Source organism: Mytilus edulis, chromosome 10, assembly GCF_963676685.1.
Source record: "Mytilus edulis chromosome 10, xbMytEdul2.2, whole genome shotgun sequence".
NCBI lineage: Eukaryota > Metazoa > Mollusca > Bivalvia > Mytilida > Mytilidae > Mytilus > Mytilus edulis.
The window spans coordinates 26,253,762-26,275,895 of record NC_092353.1 but is presented as its reverse complement, the minus strand read 5'-3'; the positions used below and the strand labels follow the sequence as shown (position 1 = coordinate 26,275,895).

The window sequence follows — 22,134 nt, the reverse complement described above, 5'->3', positions numbered from 1 at the left end:
CTGAAACTGTGTACACCGACAAATAATAAAGTTTAGGTTTCTAATGTTAAGCTATGCCAAGTTGAAATACTGAAGTAAATGGGGACTCTATTCCTATTACAGTGAATCTGGTGCTATTCCCCACCCTTATATTCTCTATTCCCCACCCTTATATTCTAAAGTAAGATAACACTTCATTCAAAGGGATATCACCAATTGCCAAAAATATTCCACAGTAAAACAGAACCCCCCCCCTAAAAAATAAATAACCAGACATACAAACACAAACAACAACTAAAACATAAGGTCCATATAGAATGACTTGGTAGACATGGTAGAGGCATGACATGTGACTTATGCTTTACATATCACAAGTGACTTGGTAGACATGGTAGAGGCATGACATGTGACTTATACTTTACATATAGAATGACTTGGTAGACATGGTAGAGTCATGACATGTGACTTATGCTTTACATATCACAAGTGACTTGGTAGACATGGTAGAGGCATGACATGTGACTTATGCTTTACATATCACAAGTGACTTGGTAGACATGGTAGAGGCATGACATGTGACTTATGCTTTACATATCACAAATGACTTAGCAGACATGGTAGAGGCATGACATGTGACTTATGCTTTACATATCACAAGTGCTATTGAGTAAAATTAATTATACACAAACTTATGTAAATTCAGAAATTTCAAGTCATCAGTTATCTCAGATATTCGAGTAGTTACAAAAAATACCAAAGTTAACCTGAACTGTAACATTATAATCTAGTACCTTTTATTTTGTACAGTATACACCAATTTTGTTACTAATTTACAACAGTACAAACCTCAGCACTGGCCGTCAGAGGACAAGTATTAGACAGATACTGACACAGCTCTGCATGCTGACCTGGCTTGAAGTGTCTTCCTCTACCTTGGCTATATAACCACTCAGCTTTTAATCTATAAAAAATTAATTTGATATTTATTGAAATGCAAAAAAACTCATACTGATTGTATCTCATAATGTGTAATGATTGATAATTTAGTCTTAGATGCACTCATATTTTATTTCATGTGTAACAATTGATAATTTAGTCTTTAGATGCAAGACTTTCTTCTTTATTAGTTGTTATTTATAATTATTGGCTTTGAACTAGCAATCAGTAACTGTGACTACTTTCAGATCTGTACTTAGTGTCTTTTTGTTGTTGAGAGATACAAGTACCTTACCACGTCCACTATGTGATTTTGTTAGATGTTTTTCTATTTATATTCATCTGACCAGTTCAGAGCCTTTTTTAACTGATTTTTATAGTTTGTTTTTATGTTGTACCTTTACACCACTGTCCCAGTTTAGGGGGAGGTTTGGGATCCTGCTGATATGTTTAACTCTGTCACATTCTGCATGTAAATATAGCTGACTATGGGGTTTGGGCTTAGCTCATTGTAGAAGGCCATACGGTGACCTATAGTTGTTAATTTCTGTCTGATTTGGTCTCTTGTGAAGAGTTGCTCATTGGCAATCATACTATATCTTTTTTGTATATGTTACAGTAAATATGACAAGTCAAAGATATAAAATCCTAGTTCAAAGAATCCTACAAAAGATAACATTGAAAATCGAACATTACTATAAAATGCATATTCAACTAAGAAAACAAATGCAACCTAAAGTATTTAACTTAGGCCGTGTTCACATTGACCTAAACTCGGTGTTGTGTAAGTGTAACTCACACGTAAACTAAACAAAATTACGTTCCCATTGATAAAATTCAATGTTTACATGTAGTGTAAATCATGTTTTGTCTACATGCAGTCGATACTCGATGTAGGCCTTGTGTAGATTAAGTGTACACAAAACTAGGCATTTAAAACATTAGTTTCGCCGTGTATATTTAAGAAAGAAACAATTTTTGAATAAAATTGATATTTATAACAATTATTAATAAAGTTCTTTACAGAAATATTTGTCTAGACTTGATATATATTTTTTTTTAACTTAATGTAGCTTTATTAAGCCCTTATCAAGACTCAAAGCAGCATCATTACCGAACACATAATTCATTTGAAAATTAAGGTCTTCCGAATCGACTTTACTTGCACAGAAATGTTTGCCACTGGTCTTTACTCAAACAACGATTCACTCATAAATGCATTACTTAACAAGAATGTGTCCTCAGTACACGAATGCCCCACTCGCACTATCATTTTCTATGTTCAGTGGACCGTGAAATTGGGGTAAAATCTCTAATTTGGCATTAAAATTAGAAAGATCATATCATAGGGAAAATGTGTACCAAGTTTGAAGTTGATTGGACTTCAACTTCATCAAAAACTACCTCGACCAAAAACTTTAACCTGAAGCGGGACAGACGGACGGACGGACGGACGAACGAACGAACGGACGCACAGACCAGAAAACATAATGCCCCTCTACTATCGTAGGTGGGGCATAAAAAGTGTGAGGTAAATGTATTGTTTGTCTAGTAAATGTATCTCGGATCCGTTAAATTACCCTTAAAACTAAAAAAAAAAACAATACCCCCTCTCTTTGCCAAATACTCCTTGGAGAAGAAATACCATTTGAAAACAAGAGTGCACACGCTGAAATGTCTCGCCTTCTTTACTAATCATTGATATTATGCTGATAGTCGTAAGTATAAAGCTTTATTAAAAACGGTCACATAAACTTATCAACCAAGATAACTAAACAAAGACCAATGAACCATGAAATAAAATCAACGGTACCAAGTTTGTTGCACCAGATGTGCATTTCGACAATACATGTCTCTTCAGTGATGCTCGTGGCCAAAATATTTGAAATCCAAAGCTTATATAAAAGATGAAGAGCTATAATCCAAAAGGTCCAAAAAGTATAGCCAGATTCGTAAAAGGAATCAGAGCTTTGCATGAAAATGAGGTCAAGGTCAGATGAACCATGCCAGACAGACATGTACAGCTAACAATGCTTCCATACAACAAATATAGTTGACCTATTACTTATAGTTTAAGAAAAATAGACCAAAACACAAAAACTTAACACTGAGCAATGAACCGAGAAAATGAGGTCGAGGTCAAATAAAACCTGCGTGACTGACATAAAGATCATAAAATATTTCCATGCACTAAATATAGTTGACCTATGACATATAGTATTACAGTGAAACCTGGGTAAACCGAACCCTGATAAAACCGAATTTCAGTTTAAACCGAACAATTTTCAAAGTCCCTCAAAATTTCCCTATCAATTAACGTTAATCTAACCTGAAAAAACCGAACCCTGTCAACACCAAATTCCGAACGATTTTTGAAGACTCGATAGTAAATATGTATCTAAAAATTACCTGTCAAAATCGATCGATAGCAATCAAAACAAAAAAATATTTTTAATTATTTTCATGATTTCATTAAACAAACACAGGATGACAGAGTATCCCCGAGGGTATTTGAGGTTAAATTAAATGGTGAGTTGTTATGACAAACTCATTAGCATGTTTGTGTCCATGCATTCAGTGATCAAATGATTTATGTTGTAAAGAAACGTTAAACTGGTCAGCTGCCCCCATCGCCGAAAATGACAAGAAAGGAACTTTCCCTTAGATCAATTAAATGCACATTTCTCAAATAATTATCGTGACTGCCATTCTGTAGCTAAACTGTTTAATTAAGTAATAGTTTTAAAGTTTTAAAGCCTTTCACTGGATTAGGAAGTCATGCAACACGACAAGGTCAATGGCTTTTGATTGCCGGATTCCCTTTAGAGGCCCTATATATTTGATTCGGATGCTCCTGAAGACTTCCGTAAGCTATTTTAAAACAACGATAAAGTCCGAGAATAAACTGGACACAACTGGACCCCTGCTGTTGTTTCACTCTTATCGTGTTGCGAAGTATCAGTCAGCGGGTGGCAAGTTTAGTCCGAGAACTCGTGTGTACTATGACGATCTCGACTCAACTACGGAATCGTCATTTAACAGTGACTTGGAATATGAAGTGGTCAGTGAATTAATGGATTAGAAAATAATTATAAAAAGCAAAATTGCTCCACGTCGGACATCATTGAACGATTTATACATTGTAGTTTCACAACGACGAGCGTGATTGACGGAGTGGCGTTTGATTTATTAACACAAATGTACCAATAGGTCTATCTGTATCTACTTATATTTTTACGCTTACATCTATATCATCACGAAAATAAATAGTCGTCTGTTGTGTCACCTATTATCCCTTGTCAGTAAGTGCTAAAATTATTTTGGTGTCGACTTCTGTTTACCTCTACAATCCGAACACCTGTGAAAACCGAACAAAACGCAAAGTCCTGTGGGTGTTCGGTTTGGACAGGTTTCCCTGTAGATAGAAAGACCAAAACTCATAAACTTAACTTTGACCACTCAACCAAGAAAATGAGGTCAAGGTCAGATGACATCTGCCCGCTAGACATGTACACCTTACAATCATTCCATACAACAAATATAGTTGATCTATTGCATAAAGTATGAGAAAAACAGGCCAAAACACAAAAACTTAACTATAACCACTGAACCATGAAAATGAGGTCAAGGTTGGATGATACCTGCCAGTTGGACATGTACACCTTACAGTCCTTCCATACACCGAATATACTAGTCCTATTGCTTATAGTATCTGAGATATGGACTTGACCACCAAAACTTAACCTTGTTCACTGATCCATGAAATGAGGTCGAGGTCAAGTGAAAATTGTCTGACAGGCATGAGGACCTTGCAAGATACGCACATACCAAATATAATTTCCCTATTACTTATAATAAGAGAGAATTCAACATTACAAAAAATCTGAACTTTTTTTTCAAGTGGTCACTGAACCATGAAAATGAGGTCAAGGACATTTGACATGTGACTGACGGAAACTTCGTAACATGAGGCATCTATATACAAAGTATGAAGCATCCAGGTCTTCCACCTTCTAAAATATAAAGCTTTCAAAAAGTTAGCTAATGCCGCCGCCGCCGAATCACTATCCCTATGTCGAGCTTTCTGCAACAAAAGTTGCAGGCTCGACAAAAATCCAGAAAAGATAGGAATATAATGATCCCTAATATATCATTCCTTCTTCTCTGTACTGATGTAATGCATTGGCTTTATGAGAATAAAAATATATATTCTTCGCCTGTAAGTACGCTGCTGCAGCCTACGTTTTCTAATGCTTAATCGAGACATCTTTATTATATATTCTCAAGCTACTGCAAATCATCAAAATAGCTTTCATAAAGAAGCAACCACTTAACTTAAAAAGGGGGGGGAGTGGGTATTTTGTTAATTTATCTGAGCCAGAAATTTTTCCGCGCAAACGTTTTATTCGTTGTTTTTTTTTATGTTGGTAATCAATTTTTTTTTCAACATTTAACAATAGATGTTGGTCATTTAAAGACGTATCAACCGTATCGTTGACGTATCCGCATCTGCAGATTTATAAAAAAAAACAGTATTTGATAAAGTATGGGTAAACTCTTGATTTAGAATATTTTTGTATCATCTGTAGGACCTATTTTTTCCAATTGGGGTTGGGAATATTTCCGTCGATAACCCCCCGAAACCCCCCTCCCGATTTGAAGTCAAATGGTCGTTTCCTTACTGCTTGAAAAGTTGTCCGAAAAGTTTGCATTCGGTTCTACGTAATGTTTACAAGTGTGAACAAATCTTATGTACAGGTAATTAAACAAGGTGTATAGATGTGAACAAATTTAGTGTGAAACCAGTGTACATTACATTAAACTAATTGTACACAAGTTTACTATACATGGCGTTTGGTGTGAACACGGCCTAAGCTTAGTTGTGTAATTAATCTACCTTTCTTTTTCTGTGACTTTGTACCCATCCAAAACTTGAAGCTTCATGCACCAGTTAACAATATAAGGTCTGCTGTCAAATCCAGTAACAAGAATTAAGGGGAAATAACTGCCTATTTAGTAATTGAACTTTACATATGAAGTGAGTTTTTTTTTAACATTGATAGTTTTTAGATCAACAAAGAAATAAAATTGCATGTTTTATATTGAATAATGGATCAATCATGGATCATATAATAATGAAGCAAGATATAAAAATAAATAAAAAGTAAATGTTTGAAAACAAGAGTGCCCACATTGAAATGTCTCGCCTTCTTTACTAATCATTGATATTATGTTGATAATCCTAAATACAAAGCTTTATTACGACTGTCACATAAACTTAACATGAACCATGAAAATGAGGTCAAGGTCAGTTGAACCATATGCCAGGCAGACATGTACAGCTAACAATGCTTCCATACAACAAATATAGTTGACCTATTGCTTATAGTTTAAGAAAATAGACCAAAACACAAAAACTTTACACTGAGCAATGAACCGTGAAAACCAGGTCAATGTCAAATAAAACCTGCACAACTGACATATAGATCATAAAATATTTCCCTACACCAAATATAGTTGACCTATGACATATAGTATTAGATAAAAAGACCAAAACTCAAAAACTTAACTTTGACCACTGAACCATGAAAATGAGGTCAAGGTCAGATGACATCTGCCCGCTAGACATGTACACCTTACAATCATTCCATACAATAAATATAGTAAACCTATTGCATAAAGTATGAGAAAAACAGACCAAAACACAAAAACTTAACTATAACCACTGAACCATGAAAATGAGGTCAAGGTCAGATGACACCTGCCAGTTGGACATGTACACCTTACAGTCCTTCCATACAACGAATATACTAGACCTATTGCTTATAGTATCTGAGATATGGACTTGACCACCAAAACTTAACCTTGTTCACTGATCCATGAAATGAGGTCGAGGTCAAGTGAAAACTGTCTGACGGGCATGAGGACCTTGCAAGGTACGCACATACTAAATATAGTTATCCTATTACTTACAGTAAGAGAGAATTTAACATTACAAAAAATTTGAACTTTTTTTTCAAGTGGTCACTGAACCATGAAAATGAGGTCAAGGACAATGGACATGTGACTGACGGAAACTTTGTAACATGAGGCATCTATATACAAAATATGAAGCATCCAGGTCTTCCACCTTCTAAAATATATCGCTTTTAAGAAGTGAGCTAACACCGCCGCCGCCGTAGCTGCCGCCGCCGTAGCTGCCGCCGCCGGAACACTATCCCTATGTCGAGCTTTCTGCAACAAAAGTTGCAGGCTCGACAAAAATTGCAGATGTTCCGTAACATTTTTTAAGTAAAGCATTAGCTTTATATAACAATGTGATTTATCTTATTGTTATATACCCCAGCATTCTTTAAAACATATGAAAATCAATTTTTAAACCAATCTTGAAGTAATTGAACATATCTGTTCAATCCAACATCTCTCTATTACCATATGCATGTAATAATATTTTATAAAACTAAGGATTATAAATTTGAGTAAAAGTGAACTTTCAATTGTTATTAAAAAGGATATGGTGTGGATGCTGTCATCAGAACACATGGGTTGTTCATTAGAGATAATTGTTCTAAGTTAGGTAAACAAGACAGGTAGGCTACCTGGAATTAAAAACGTAAAGTTATAATTAAAAAAGTATTCCAAGTTAGGTTGAAAAAACAGGTAGGCTACATAGAATAAAAAAAATCTAGTTAATTACACACAATAATATGTTAGGTAAACACGATAGGTAAGTAACTTGGAATAAAAAAAAATCATACATTTGATTACATACTATTTCAAGTTGCGTTAACAAAATGGGAAAGCAACTTGAAACTATACACTTATCAACTACAAACTGTTCCAAATATACCATCAAGATAGGTAACCTACCTGAGATAATGAACACAAAATATACAAAAATTATTTTTTTTAAGATGATATTTAAACACAATGTTATCCAGGATCATATATAGTTAGTCAAGATCATTAAACTGTCCCAAAGAAAATGAATGGATGTTGAATGCACATTGCATTAATTATCAAATATTTAATTTTGGATGTTCCACGTCTTCTGATTGGCTGACGTTGTTATGTTTATCAGCTCATAGACATAATTTAGTCATGTGACTGTGACGTCATTGACGTTTTTTCATGGTTTACATTGGTTTAAAATGGAATTTATAAATAAATTATAAGAAATGGCTGTAATTATTTTTCTGTCTATTCGAAATAACATAAAAAATGTGGTGTACACATCAAATAACCTGCTACACAGGTTATTCAGTGTGCACCACATTTTTTATGTTATTTCTTCATAGACGTAAAAAATATTAGTCATTCCTTAAATAATATAGCATACAGAAGGGTGAAAATTTTTACTGCACAAAAAAAAATCAAACAGTTCAGTCTATAAATGCCAAAGTTTTACATTTTGAAAAAATCCTTAAACTTATGAGTAATTCAATAATCATTATAAATTTAAGGCAAGGTAAAAGGATAGGACAAGACTTATCTATGCATAGAAAAACAAGAATGTGTCCCAAGTACACGGAGGCCCCATCTGCATTATCATTTTCTATGTTCAGTGGACTGTGAAAATAGGATAACATCTCTTATTTGGTATTAAAATTAGAAAGATCATATCATAGGGAACATGTTTACTAAGTTTCAAGTTGATTGGACTTCAACTTTACAAAAACTACGTCGACCAAAAACTTTAACCTGAAACAGGACTAACGGAACGACGGACGGACGGACGAACAAACAGACAAACGCACAGACCAGAAAACATAATGCCCATAAATGGGGCATAAAACAACATTTGATATCCATTAAGCTCATGTAAATATCATTTATCTGTTTCTTAATTACACATCTAATTTAACTTGTATTGAATGAATAAAGGAAATAACAAACCCAGTCTAACAGCAATGGTCTTTCAATAACTCTAACCTGACCTTTTCAATGTAAAACACTGAGATTACCAAACTCAATATACACACTACCTTTTTAGCCAAGAGCTTTAATTAAAATAATCTCACTAACCTCATTCATGTCTAATATCTCATTCTCTGCCAGTGAGAATATACAGAGACTGTGTGGTAAGCATGGTGGTATGGTTCTCAGCGATGTTATAATGTTACCATGTAACAGGAATGTCTAAACAAAGATCATTACAATAAAGTAACAGTAGGTAAAATGTTAACTAGACATTTCTAAAAACATTTTTCAGTAAGAGTTAACTATCAGATTTCTCATTAGACAAAACCACTAAAATTCTTATTAGAATATCAACCTTGATTATTTCTTTATCAAATATGAAGTTTCCTGGATTCTATTTTGGTTGTTTTGGCAAATGTTACTAGCCACTGAACAATTAAACTTTGAATGTTTCAACATAGACATATCAAGTTCCGGATGGAGACAACAAGTAAATCTGTGCAGACAGACGGACAAAGTGTAAACCTAAAGTCTCCTTTCGACTTTGTCGGTAGGAGACTAATATAACAAGTGAATCTGTGAGCTACTGTTCAATAATGATACCAATGCTCACTAAAAGTATAAGGTAAAAAGGAAGTTGTTGAGAGTGATGAATATGAAAATGCATCACAAGTTATAGCTGACCTATATAAACTCTATGTTTTTCTAAAATCCTTGTAATATATATAGTTCCTGAGAGAGATGTGACAAAAAATATTCATGGGATGGACGGATGGACAGAGGTTTTACAGTTTTACCCACAAACTTTTTGAAGTTTTATTGCATTGAATAGACTGACACTTAGATACAATAAGTGAAGACGTGAGGATTAATCTATGCAGCATTGATTAGATATTAAACCAAGAAACTTTTTGATCTATTGGTTAAGTCTGTGATGTAATATCTGACAACGCTTACTATCAAAATAGAGAAATTAATATTAAAAATCAATACATTAAAACAAATCATGTTTATCTTTTTACAGAATTTCAGGAACTGCTATAGTGTTTGATTTTCACTTATGTTGCACATGTAACTTACCTGAATTAAAGCAAATCAAACATTATTCAAGTCAATTACACCTTGGTTAGAGTTCAAGAAAATCATTTTTCAAAAAAAGGCTTCAATCAATGGATAGGATTCTATATGACATAATTCAAGTTTAAAGTAATTCCCTTGACTCCCATGTTGGAAGTGCAAGCAATTAAAACTGTTCAGGAAACAACTTTATCTATAGACATACAGTCAAAGCTTATGCATGTTGAACTCAAATATGGTGACAAAAGGGAAATAATTCTGGCTCAAATTGTGTCTGACAATTGAAAAGTATCTATAAAAGAATAAAGTATTGAAAGAAATTCTAGGGATTAATAAAAATAATATGAATTTGTTATATCAGCTTTGGTTTGCTATATCAAAAGATCAAACATTTTATTTTGCTTTCTTACATACCCTGAGGTTCTGTAGGTTGGATATATCTGTTAATGTAGAAACACTGTTGTCCGATAGATCTAGGTGTCGCAAATTTATACTGCTACTTAGGTTTTCTATAGCCTACAATATGTCAAACACAAATTACTCAATGTTTATCAGATGTTGTCTGAGATAACCTAGAAAGACTTGTATCTAAAAGATAGGCAATAAATTAAACCTTAAAAAAAATTGGAATCTTATACTTATAGTCGCTGTCACGAAAAATTGGCATAAAAATTTTTGTCAATTTTTTTTTAAAATATCAGTCACATTCACTTGAGATGATGTTTTTCAATTAGAGGAAGAAAAATCCTGTCCAAATATCCACTACTGTCCTTTTATTGTGTTTGCACTGTATAATCCTGACCTTCACATTTTTCAAAATTATTTACATTGTAAAACCACCATCTTGGTTTCTATGAGGATCCCTTATTTACATAACATTTGTTACTCTCCACTAATATCCTTGTCATTGATGATACAATTTCCCACACTTTTTGCATAAAGATGATGAAAAGCTCTGAGAGACACGAGAAAATAGACAGCAAGTGGAACTCCACGGCAGCACTTCTGGTAATAACAATGTTGGATTCCGCCATTCATAATAATCTTGGATTATGTGAAGGTCAGGATTATACAGTGCAAACACAATAAAAGGTAGGACAGTAGTTGATTTTTGGAATGACATTTCATTCCGTTAATTTAAAAACGTCATCTCGAATGAATGCAGTTGTTAGTTTAAAATTTTTCAATCAAAAACCTTGTACCAATTTTATGTGAGGGTGACTTTATGACATTTCAAGAAAACATAAATGATGTGCTCTCTTGTCTAATGATGCTTGTTTCATATAGACATTGAAAATTTAGTTATGTATGAAATTTATGGTTTTACACAAAAGTTATACAAATAAGTATATCCCGCCATATTTCCATGCTCTTCGTGAATTTTAAAAACTGTGATTGGTATAGAGTTTGGCATATTGTATAGATAATGTTGAAAACTATGTTGCTTTTAGATTACTGTTGGTTATTTTTGTCATTGGGTTGCTGTCTTTTTGATATATACCCAACACCTCTATTCATTCTTATAAAGTACAGCAGTTGTTCAATACCCTAAAGCAAAAGACACAATTTTCAGTCTGTTATGATACCTTTATACTGTTCCCAGACAGATTCAACCAGGCTAAGGATGTCAAGTCTTTCAGTCCTAAAATATACAAAACATATATTAAACATCATGCCTAAATAAATTACTTAATATATGCATATATGTTAAATGAATAGCAAAGAGTAAAACCTTTATATTTGTCAATAATAAGGACACATGATTTCAAAAGATATTTATTTGATCAATGCACAGCTTCTATCTGACTATTAAAAATATTTGCAGAGGCAGATTTAGGGGGGGGGGGGGGGGGGGGGACCCCTTATTCAGATAAATTTTGGTTGATTATATTGGGAATCACTGAAGCGTGACGGCATCGGGCCCCCTTAGGCAGTCAGTGGGCCCCCTCTTATGAAAATTTCTAGATCCGCCACTGATTTGACTGTATACATCTTATCATAGTTCAAATGGAACAATGACAGGAACACCTCTGTCGATCTGGCTTGAAATTTGATGCCTGTTTGGGAGTTGGGGTTTTATTTTTGGGCTTATATTCAAATCCTAAGGCTTCCTTTTAAAACAGAACAACATATTAAAAGGTAAAGTTGATTCAAGATCTTGTTTCTACTTGATGCATGACTACAGGAGTTCTTTATTATGTGCAGTGCTCACACAAATCTGAAATGAATGGAATATTCATGAGAGGAATTTATATTCATACTTTACAAATTATCAGCCCTGTCAATGCAGCAAGTCTTTGATTTTGTATTCATGGCAACAAAATCGGATGTGCTATTTTTGGGATCCAAGCTTAAGCCAAGGTTATTATTTAGGAATGTTCATCTTCTGGAAACACTTGTTTGTTTTTATTGAAATGATGACTATTGTATTTATACCCACCTTCTATAGATACAATGCTGTTGTTAGGTAAATTAAGAACTGTAAGATTTGTTAAATTAGAAACTCCATTCATCCGCACAAGTCTGTTTCCTGCTACAGAAAGCTGAAATTAGCAATAATATAATTTTAGTTAAACAATTTATGAAACAGTTTCACACAATTTAGTTTCTCTTGTCCTATTTTTTTTACATTACACAATATGACTGAACAGTTTAATTCCAATATGTGAATAGTATCCCAATGCAAGGAATATGTTGTTTGCAGAAAAAAGAAAGTCTAAAGAGATCAAAAATAAGATTGTCCATCTTGCTATTAGGTTTTTAGAAGCCATGTTCAAATGTACCTTTTTATTACGTTTCTTGCAGTTATTGATAAACAGTATATAGATTATATACCGAATTAAAAGATACATATATCATACAGTGGATTCATTTAAGTTTAACACCACAATTCTGTATTCATAAGTTATTCAATGTTACCTGTTTCAAATTGAGACATTTTTGTAAATTCTCTATTTTAGAGATATTATTCTTATCCAGTATAATAGTAGTAGGATCCAGGTTCAGAGGTAGTTGGATTCTATTCAAATTCTGACCAGAAAGATTCAAAACGTCGGTTTCAACTTCTGAAAGTATATAAAAAGATGATTTTAAAAATTTACAGTAACAATTTGCTGACTAGTTCTCAAAATCTTTCCCCCCTGTACATGTTGATCCTTGAGAAAAATCTACTGGTTGTCACTATTACTCATATTGCAAAACGCCAAAATTGTCTGAGTCTAATGGTTATTGTTTGGTTTTTTAAACTCTTTTCCCATAGTGTGTTTTTTTTTTTTTACATAATGTACTTTTACTGACCAAATATTTACTAATCCAAGCACATAAAAAACTAAACATTTACCGTCTTTCAGTCATCTATCAAATCATTTATTGTAGATACGGGTCAACATGTATGCAATAAATCAATTTGAACAAAATAACTTGAATGAAAACTGATTCACCAAACAAAGCAATATGCTCAAAAGACAACCTAAAAGTTTTGAAAGATATTCCATAAACTTCTTTATCACACTTAAAAAGGCGAGAGACATTTTCAAATATAGTGTGATAATTAATCCTTTTCTCAATTAACCACAACCTTGGTAACATTTACTTCTTTCTACAATTCCACACTTTTTTACTTACTTTTGCGCTTCATGATGACAAAAAAATAATATCAATAAATATCCACTAATAAAATATATAAAATGTAATCCAACATGAGATAAGCTCCTAAATCAATAGCTGATTCATGTCAATCTTTATTCTCAAAGATCACAAATTTATATGTCAACTTAAATTCATTCAATAAACTACAAATATTGTTTAACACAGTTTGGTTTTACATAGTCATTTTGTAATATAAGATACCGAAATTAGTCAGAAAAGCAAATATTACAGTAAAGTTAAAAAATTCCTATACTAAATTTATAATCAATCATTTTTAAACTACCCTGGGTATTGTTAAAAGTAATTATAAACTAAAAAAGAATTTTAAATTGTAATTTTCTCTAAAGTACCAGTCAATAGTTTTGTTACAGTAAACTGTAAATTAAAAATAATATTTGTTTAAAATTTGGTAATGAATCGTTAGTATAAAGCAATTCTTCTGTTCACAAAGAGAACAAAGAAATAGCCAAACAAATGAAATCTATCAACTACATGTAAATGTAGTACATTGGGCTCTTCATAACCTTTGTCCTGAAGAAGTCCACTTGTCCTTGACTTTGTTTTTATTGAAGTATTTTATCAGTTGTAACATTACTATAAAATTAATATATGAAAGAATATAAGGAATTGTAGGGGTATTATAATGAAACAGCCATTCAAAACATTGGTTATCTACAATTACAAATACAGCTAGAGGTCTCAAGTAGGGCTACCCTTAATTGCTCACATGAGTAACTTCAGTGTAAAAGAAATGTAACAACTGCAATATGTGCTTTATTTCCAATAAACAAATGTCAAAAGTAGAATTCAGCATTTATGGGACATTTATTTGGTAGCCACATCTCCATCTTATTGGATCTACAGGAATTTCCTTTGCAGACAGCCTTTCATACTGAATACATTTGTACCATTCCGAATAAGATAGATTTAATTTGACATTCCATAGAGTTTTAATCAGTGTGAAGATAAACATGCATTTTGTGTCAACTGATTAATGGTTATTTGTTTGTAGAGGGTCTCACGAACATTTTACCTCAAACATTAAGTTTACTTTTCAATAATATGCTAATCAGATTGAACAATTGCCTCATGAAGCCTTGTTTTTCATCCAATCAGAATCAATGATTGGCAATTTTAGTTTTGTTTTTAATCCAACACGAACCAAATCAAGACAGATCATTAAGTGACGTCATTTGATACATCACTCCGACCAAAGATTATTTCACATCATAAAGAGACCTGCTATGATTGCCAATGTGACAGCTATCTACCTTTTTTTTTTTTTTAAATTAATTTTTATAACTATTTACCAGACATCAAAAGATGAGGATCATTTTGGCAGACAGCAACAAATGAAAACTTCTAGATTTCAGGCACCTGACATGAGAGTGATGAGACTAGTTGATACAAAAAGAGAATGTGTCCCCAGTACACCGATGCCCCATCCGCAATGTCATTTTCTATGTTCAGTGGACTGTGAAAATGGGAGAAAATCTCGAATTTGGCATTAGAATTAGAACGATCATATCATTGGGAACATGTGTACTAAATTTCAAGTTGATTGGACTTCAATTTCATCAAAAACTACCTTGACCGAAAACTTTAACCTGAAGCGGGCCAAATGGACGGATGGACCAGAAAAACATAATGCCCATAAATGGGGCATAAAAATTTAACTTTCCATTAAGATTTTAATTGCCACCATGTTTGCTACTTAATCAACAATAAAAGAAACCCATTTGTCAAAGGTCTTCTTATTATCAATCTTGTAAAGTTTTAAAAATTTCCAAGGAAGAAAATGTTTTTTTATAATTGGGTATTTATCAAGAATCAAATTTGACCATGTAGGCATGTTTAACATTCTTCTTGATGCAGTATGGACTCATTTAATCTTAACTACAATTCTACTAAATTACATTGAGTATCTATGACTCAGAATAATTACAAAAATGACAAGAATATTTGTTTAACAAGCAGCTTAGGTCTTGCTCTGGATCCTAATCATTGTACAGATTCTCTGGAGAAACTATAGCTCTTCTTCATGTTAAGTAGAAGAATCAGGTTCCAAAAGATGGGATGTAAGACACAGACAGAAAAATTCATTTATGATTGCCATCAAATTTGTATATATCTGATAACTGAAAAGTATGATGGTAAGTAAAATAAACATCAATAATCTTTGGCAGCTCATCTGGACAGAATAGTCCTCATATCATACTGAAGCCATCAGTCCTGATAGTCTTTTAGTGTTTTCAGAATCACCTACAATTTATACATGCATATATGAGTCCAGCTTAACTAATATCAACGACGTTTTTAACCATTTGGTGGCGTGCACTACATTTTGAATGTATATCACAAACTACTTTTTGTTCATTCTCATTTTGACCTTGATGATCAACATAAATGAGCCTACTGTAATAAAATGGAATTTAAAAAAAAAAAAGTTACTTCTCAATTGCTTTTTATTATTTCCTGGAAAAAACAATGTGTTTTATACATGTAGATATCCACAATGATAACCATAACTAAGATAAACACTTATAACTTCACTAATTTTGCAATTAACATAATTATTTTTTATAATCCAAGTTCATCTGTATTGTGTGTCATAAAAGTAATTAGATTAATAATAAATAAATAATAATAATTTATTTTATTAAAGTGTCACACACTTGTCTACAGATTTTTTTACAAATTATATAATATACATTGCACAATAATAAAATAAGCCAAATACCCAGCCTAGATTGGCTTATGAGACACTAGTTTAAACATGTGTAAATATTAATTATGTCCCTACAGACAATAAGGCAACTTGATCATTAAATTTAATTGGGTACTATTTGTTCAGATCTTTTAGTTGATAGAAAATATATTAGAAAATAGTTAATTTTGATACAGAAATGACAATTGTTTCATGTTATCAAATCTTACAAATGTTACACTGCTCCTATCCTAAGTTTTAATAACATGTCTATATTTAAAATATTATATCAATACACAATTGTTCACTTGAAGTAGTTGATATGAAAAGATTATCACATGCTTCGATTGTTATCACATGCCTTTCCGTAACGTTATCGCATGGCTTTCCGGTGATACTCGGCATATTCCGGAAAATACACCTCAATGCTATGTTCAGTGAAAAACATTACAAAGTAGTGTACAAAACAATTATTTCGATACTGAAAAAGTATATTCTGTAAAATAATAATAATAATAATAAATAACAAACAAATTATTAAATAAATGCATTTTTTAAAAGTTTCAAAAATAATTTAGAAAGTTACTTTGAAAAAGATGAATTTTCCGATAATTCATTTCATTATGTATATTGTTGATTTTTTTTTTTGGTCGATTCGTTCATACATGTATTAAAATATTTTTCTTCTCTTGATATGGTAGAAAGATTTCATATCGAATGTACTAAATTTGGGGTCTGACGTCAGTAAACTTTTTTCTCTTTTAACTTCAATTTGGGAACCATGTAAAAGGTTCCATATATCAGAATCTGTTATTTTTCTCCATTGTTGAAGCATATGATAAAAATCATAACATGTCATTTTTCATATTGCATGTATACAGTGATATTGTTTGCCTCAAATTACAGTCGAAATTCTGCCTTTTCCCCTAGAGAAAATTCCCAATTACTAAAAAAAATGGCTTAAAATTCCTCCCAAAATGTTTTACATTTTCCCCAAACAGTGATGGCATTGGTAGTAATGTTTGTAAATATCGTATTCATGTTATTATTTTGATATTAGAAAGCACTTTTGAGATCCGGTTTTCTGATCAGAATCATCATGGTGTTTGTAACATATGAAGTTTTCACAATGCATTAAGTACCATCATTGCTTCTGTTTCTTTCCCCTCTCCGAAAAGTACCTTTCAGGTTGAAAATGTCTGACAACCAAAATATACATGAAAAAAACAGTGCAAAAAAGACAGCAAAGGTCATCAAAAATCGAAGATGTGTTTAGAATAAAATATACAAATTTCCCAATTTCAATAAAAAATATGCATTTTTCCCAATAAAAAACGGTAGAGGTAGTTTTGAAAAAAGATAACAATATCACTGGTATAATCAGCCCTCGAGCCATGCGGCTCTTGGGCTGATATTGAACCTAGGGCTGATAATACATGCGATATGAAAAATGCCATGTAATAATCTGATAATATATAAATGATAATACAAAGTTTTAAAAATATCTTTACTTTCACTGTACACAATGTTTTAAACCAATTACATATAGAATAACCATACATTGTCTTGAAATATCAATGTTATTTGTACAAGGCTTAGAAACAGGTAGAAAGCTCGGCTGTGCCGAGCATTTCTACCTGTTTCGAGCCGAGTACAAATAACATATTGATATTTTGAGACAATGTATGGTTATTCTTTATATACTGCAACTCTAATAACTGTTCAAAATGAAGTATTTAGGGTAAAAACAGTCATTCTTTAATTGTGAGCGGACAACGTAAAATTGCCACGAACCTGTATGTTTTATTGACGTCATAAATAAAACTCTATGGAAACACATTGTCAACGTCATAAACAAGGTGATATACGGTCAGTGACTGTATATCACATATGAATATACGGTCAATGCAATTTGACTGCTCAAATAGCACAGCTGCAGTATATATTTGAATTTAGGTGTAATCATGGTTTTTGTAAAGTAATGGATTGAATTTAAAGAGAACAAATTGTAATTTAATCAATCACTTTTTAAACTACCGGTAATCAAATCCATCCCTGCCCTGCCATGCCTGACCTTAGTGGGTTATTAAACAAATTAGACACCTAATCAGCTAATCTGGAAATGGCTTATAATTATCTCTCATACAGTCATGACAGTTCAATAAAAACTTTCTGTCAGCTTTATCTTTAATAAAAAATCAAAAAGAAACAAAAAGAAAGAGTACTGTACATCAACTGACATAATATTTAAAATGATCTTACTGGAAAAATAAACAATCAGCTGAATGTTTAGGCACCATCCAATGTATTGTACTATTATATAATTAATCAAACATTCACCAGTTTCCACTTTAAATTATAAACATTTAAATCACTTTGAAATTTGCAAAGGTACATAATTATGCTCTGTTGTCAATTTCCATCAATAATAATTAGTAGTCTTTGTACTTGAATGATTGCTTAAAAAATGTGGCAGATTTATAAATCAAACAAGAATGTGTCCACAGTACACGGATGCCCCACTCACACTATCATTTTCTATGTTTAAAGGACTGTGAAATTGGAATAAATTCTCTAATTTGGCATTAAAATTAGAATGATCTTATCAAAGGGAACATGTATACTAAGTTTCAAGTTGATTGGACTTCTACTTTATCAAAAACTACCTTGACCAAAAACTTTAACCTGAAATTTGCACTATCATTTTCTATGTTCAGTGAACCGTAAAATTGGGGTCAAAACTCTAATTTGGCATTTAAATTAGAAAGATCATATCATAGGGCACATGTATACTAAGTTTCAAGTTGATTGGACTTCAACTTCATCAAAAACTACCTTGACCAAAAACTTTAACCTGAAGCCAAAAACTTTAACCTGAAATTTGCACTATCATTTTCTATGTTCAGTGAACCGTAAAATTGGGGTCAAAACTCTAATTTGGCATTTAAATTAGAAAGATCATATCATAGGGCACATGTATACTAAGTTTCAAGTTGATTGGACTTCAACTTCATCAAAAACTACCTTGACCAAAAACTTTAACCTGAAATTTGCACTATCATTTTCTATGTTCAGTGAACCGTAAAATTGGGGTCAAAACTCTAATTTGGCATTTAAATTAGAAAGATCATATCATAGGGCACATGTATACTAAGTTTCAAGTTGATTGGACTTCAACTTCATCAAAAACTACCTTGACCAAAAACTTTAACCTGAAGCCAAAAACTTTAACCTGAAATTTGCACTATCATTTTCTATCAGTGAACCGTAAAATTGGGGTCAAAACTCTAATTTGGCATTTAAATTAGAAAGATCATATCATAAGGAACATGTGTACTAAGTTTCAAGTTGATTGGACTTCAACTTCATCAAAAACTACCTCGACCAAAAACTTTAACCTGAAGCGGGACAGACGGACGAACGGACGAACGAACGGACGAACGAACGGACGAACGGACGAACGGACGCACAGACCAGAAAACATAATGCCCCTCTACTATCGTAGGTGGGGCATAAAAACAATATTGGCTATATCAATTTTGAATCTAACAGAAATCACAGTAATTGTCTTTAATACATGTACTAAAAGATAAAACCAAGTCCTAGTACCCATCTTCAACTTAAGTATGATATGAGTGTTTTGAAATAGGGCAGGAATATTAGGGAGCAAAAAAAATCTACAAAAAAGACAGCCCTTCCATTTTCTTCTGTAAGAAGCAAAACAGTTGAATTAAGCCTCATGCTGCATCCCGTTTTTTGTGCTTATTGTTTTGTCAGATTTCTGTATCCCCCTTAATTATCAATGTACAAATGAAATAATAGCACTAGAAAATTAAATTTCCCAAACCAAAATTGGATTCCTGTTTTCATACACAATATTTTGACCAGTCAAGCTTACAAAAAAAACACACCCATTCCTGTATCATGCTTAGATCTCTATGAAACCCAGTCAGATAATAAACGAATTTCCACTTTAGACATTTGGCTGAATTTTGTCTCCTAATGACCATAAATCTGCTTAGAATAACCTTCTGATGCTTTCAATAATCACTGTCTTATTGTGACATCTAAGACAAAGTTTAGGGGAACTTTATGATTTTACGAAATGCCAGAATTGCCCAAGAGTATAAATACTTATATAAAGGAGAACGTTAAGAAGTGTGCATATAGCTTTTATAACTTGTTTTCAGATGATATACATGTAGGTTTATAAGTTTTTGTTATCTCGAAATAACTGTCTTGTTTATAATAATACCACATCTCATTTTTTCGGTATCCGGTCGTTCCGGCCCCAAACCGATCCGGCCCAAAGTCAATCTAGCCCAAAGTCGATCTGGCCCACATCGATCCGGCCCAAAGTCGATCCAGCCCATGTTGATCCGGCCCCAAGTCGATCCGGCCCCAAATAAAATATGAATAAACTATATTCACTATATGGAGGAATTTGTGACAAATTTGAACGAAATCATTAGTCTATAATTGGTTTGTTTATTCAACAATTGTCTGATGATTGTGAACTAAGGTAATGCCACTCATAATCACTTATATATTAATTCAATCAAATCCTGATAAATTAAAGTTACGTAATCAACAAGGTCTTTATAATTCGATCTTTTGTTTGGTGTATATAATAATAATTAATTGTATTTTTATTTCAGGTAACATCGATATCAGAGGCTTCTATACAACACCTTTTTTTGTAATATTGAATATAGTCAATATATTTTAAGTTTGTATGTATCAACTTGGGGATCGGCTTGTACATGTACTGTTGTGAATGTAACTATTTGTTATTACACCAGACAAAAGACTTGTAAGAATCACAGTCAAATGAAAGAAAATGCTAATTACTGCTGATTAATGTTGATGTCAATTTCAATTCAATTCAATTCTTTATTACTTTAAGCACATTATGCTTATCAGTGCAATAAATACAAATACATTTCTATAACACAACATGACATAATACATCAGAGAAGCAAATAAATATCAAGTATTGACCAATAACAGTTTGGTCCTATGATTAAGTGCATTAAACAAGAATTTACACAAATTACGCAAATCTTTTACATTTTCAGTGCTGAGAAGTTGCACTAATTTGAACGACGATGGACGTCTATAATAATAAGGTTTAATAAACTGTCTCCTCAAGTCTCTATAGCTTTCACATTGTAACACAAAATGGAATTCATCTTCAGTGATATTCAAAGTACAAAGAGTACTGAATTCTTTTATATACGTTTTAATATAATTATACCCTATAATCTTGAAAAAAATCTTGTACACCTTTTACATTATAATAAAAATCATAAACATGTATGAATTACAATTAATATATATCTTTATTTTTATTCCTTATCCTTATAAATATTTTTTTTGGGGGGGCCAGATCAACTTTAAATATGGGCCGGATCGACGTGGGACTGATCGACTTGGGCCGTATCGACGTGGGGCCGGATCGACCCGAAAGCATTTTTTTCTTGAGATTTTTGTTGTTGTTTACATTGGAGACACACATGTTTTATCGTTTTTCAAGTCTTTTTATAGCTTTTAAATATACACAAATCTGTACGTTGCTCTAGAAAACATTCCTTTCGAATCAGGAGTTTCTGAGAGATAAGAAAGATGGTGTTATTGTACAATTATAATCTAATGCATTTTCAAAGAAATTACCTTCCTCCATCTTTAAATTCCCGCTTGACGAAGCCATTTGTTAACCACTTTCTGATTGGTTGGGTTTTTTCTTGTACAAATCCCAAGTAGTCAGTTTTTCCTGCCTGATATATTTAATGTTAGGATTTTTGTATAGATTATAGACTTCAACTGCTGTTAATTTTATATACTTTTCCCCTAATATACAGTAATTT

General features: G+C 32.4%; 1 protein-coding gene across 3 annotated transcripts in view; it reads right to left on the bottom strand.

The window, feature by feature from the left end:
- LOC139492087 (serine-rich adhesin for platelets-like) overlaps positions 1-22,089 on the bottom strand; it is an 84,565-nt gene extending 62,476 nt beyond the window's left edge. Inside the window, exons 1-9 of one of the 3 annotated variants that reach the window (XR_011656705.1) lie at positions 21,941-22,089; positions 12,832-12,977; positions 12,353-12,455; positions 11,499-11,554; positions 10,327-10,428; positions 8,941-9,054; positions 7,432-7,514; positions 5,813-5,896; positions 826-940 (exon numbers count right to left, since the gene is read on the bottom strand). Coding sequence is in view for 2 of the 3 variants with exons in the window: in XM_071280227.1 (XP_071136328.1) it covers positions 826-940; positions 5,813-5,897; positions 7,433-7,514; positions 8,941-9,054; positions 10,327-10,428; positions 11,499-11,554; positions 12,353-12,455; positions 12,832-12,977; positions 21,941-21,977 (840 nt within the window). In the remaining variant the exon portion in view is untranslated. Of the gene's footprint in view, positions 1-825; positions 941-5,812; positions 5,898-7,431; positions 7,515-8,940; positions 9,055-10,326; positions 10,429-11,498; positions 11,555-12,352; positions 12,456-12,831; positions 12,978-21,940 lie in introns of all 3 variants that reach the window. The other 2 variants (XM_071280227.1, XM_071280228.1) reach the window with 2 other exon arrangements.
- Positions 22,090-22,134: the final 45 nt, after the last annotated feature.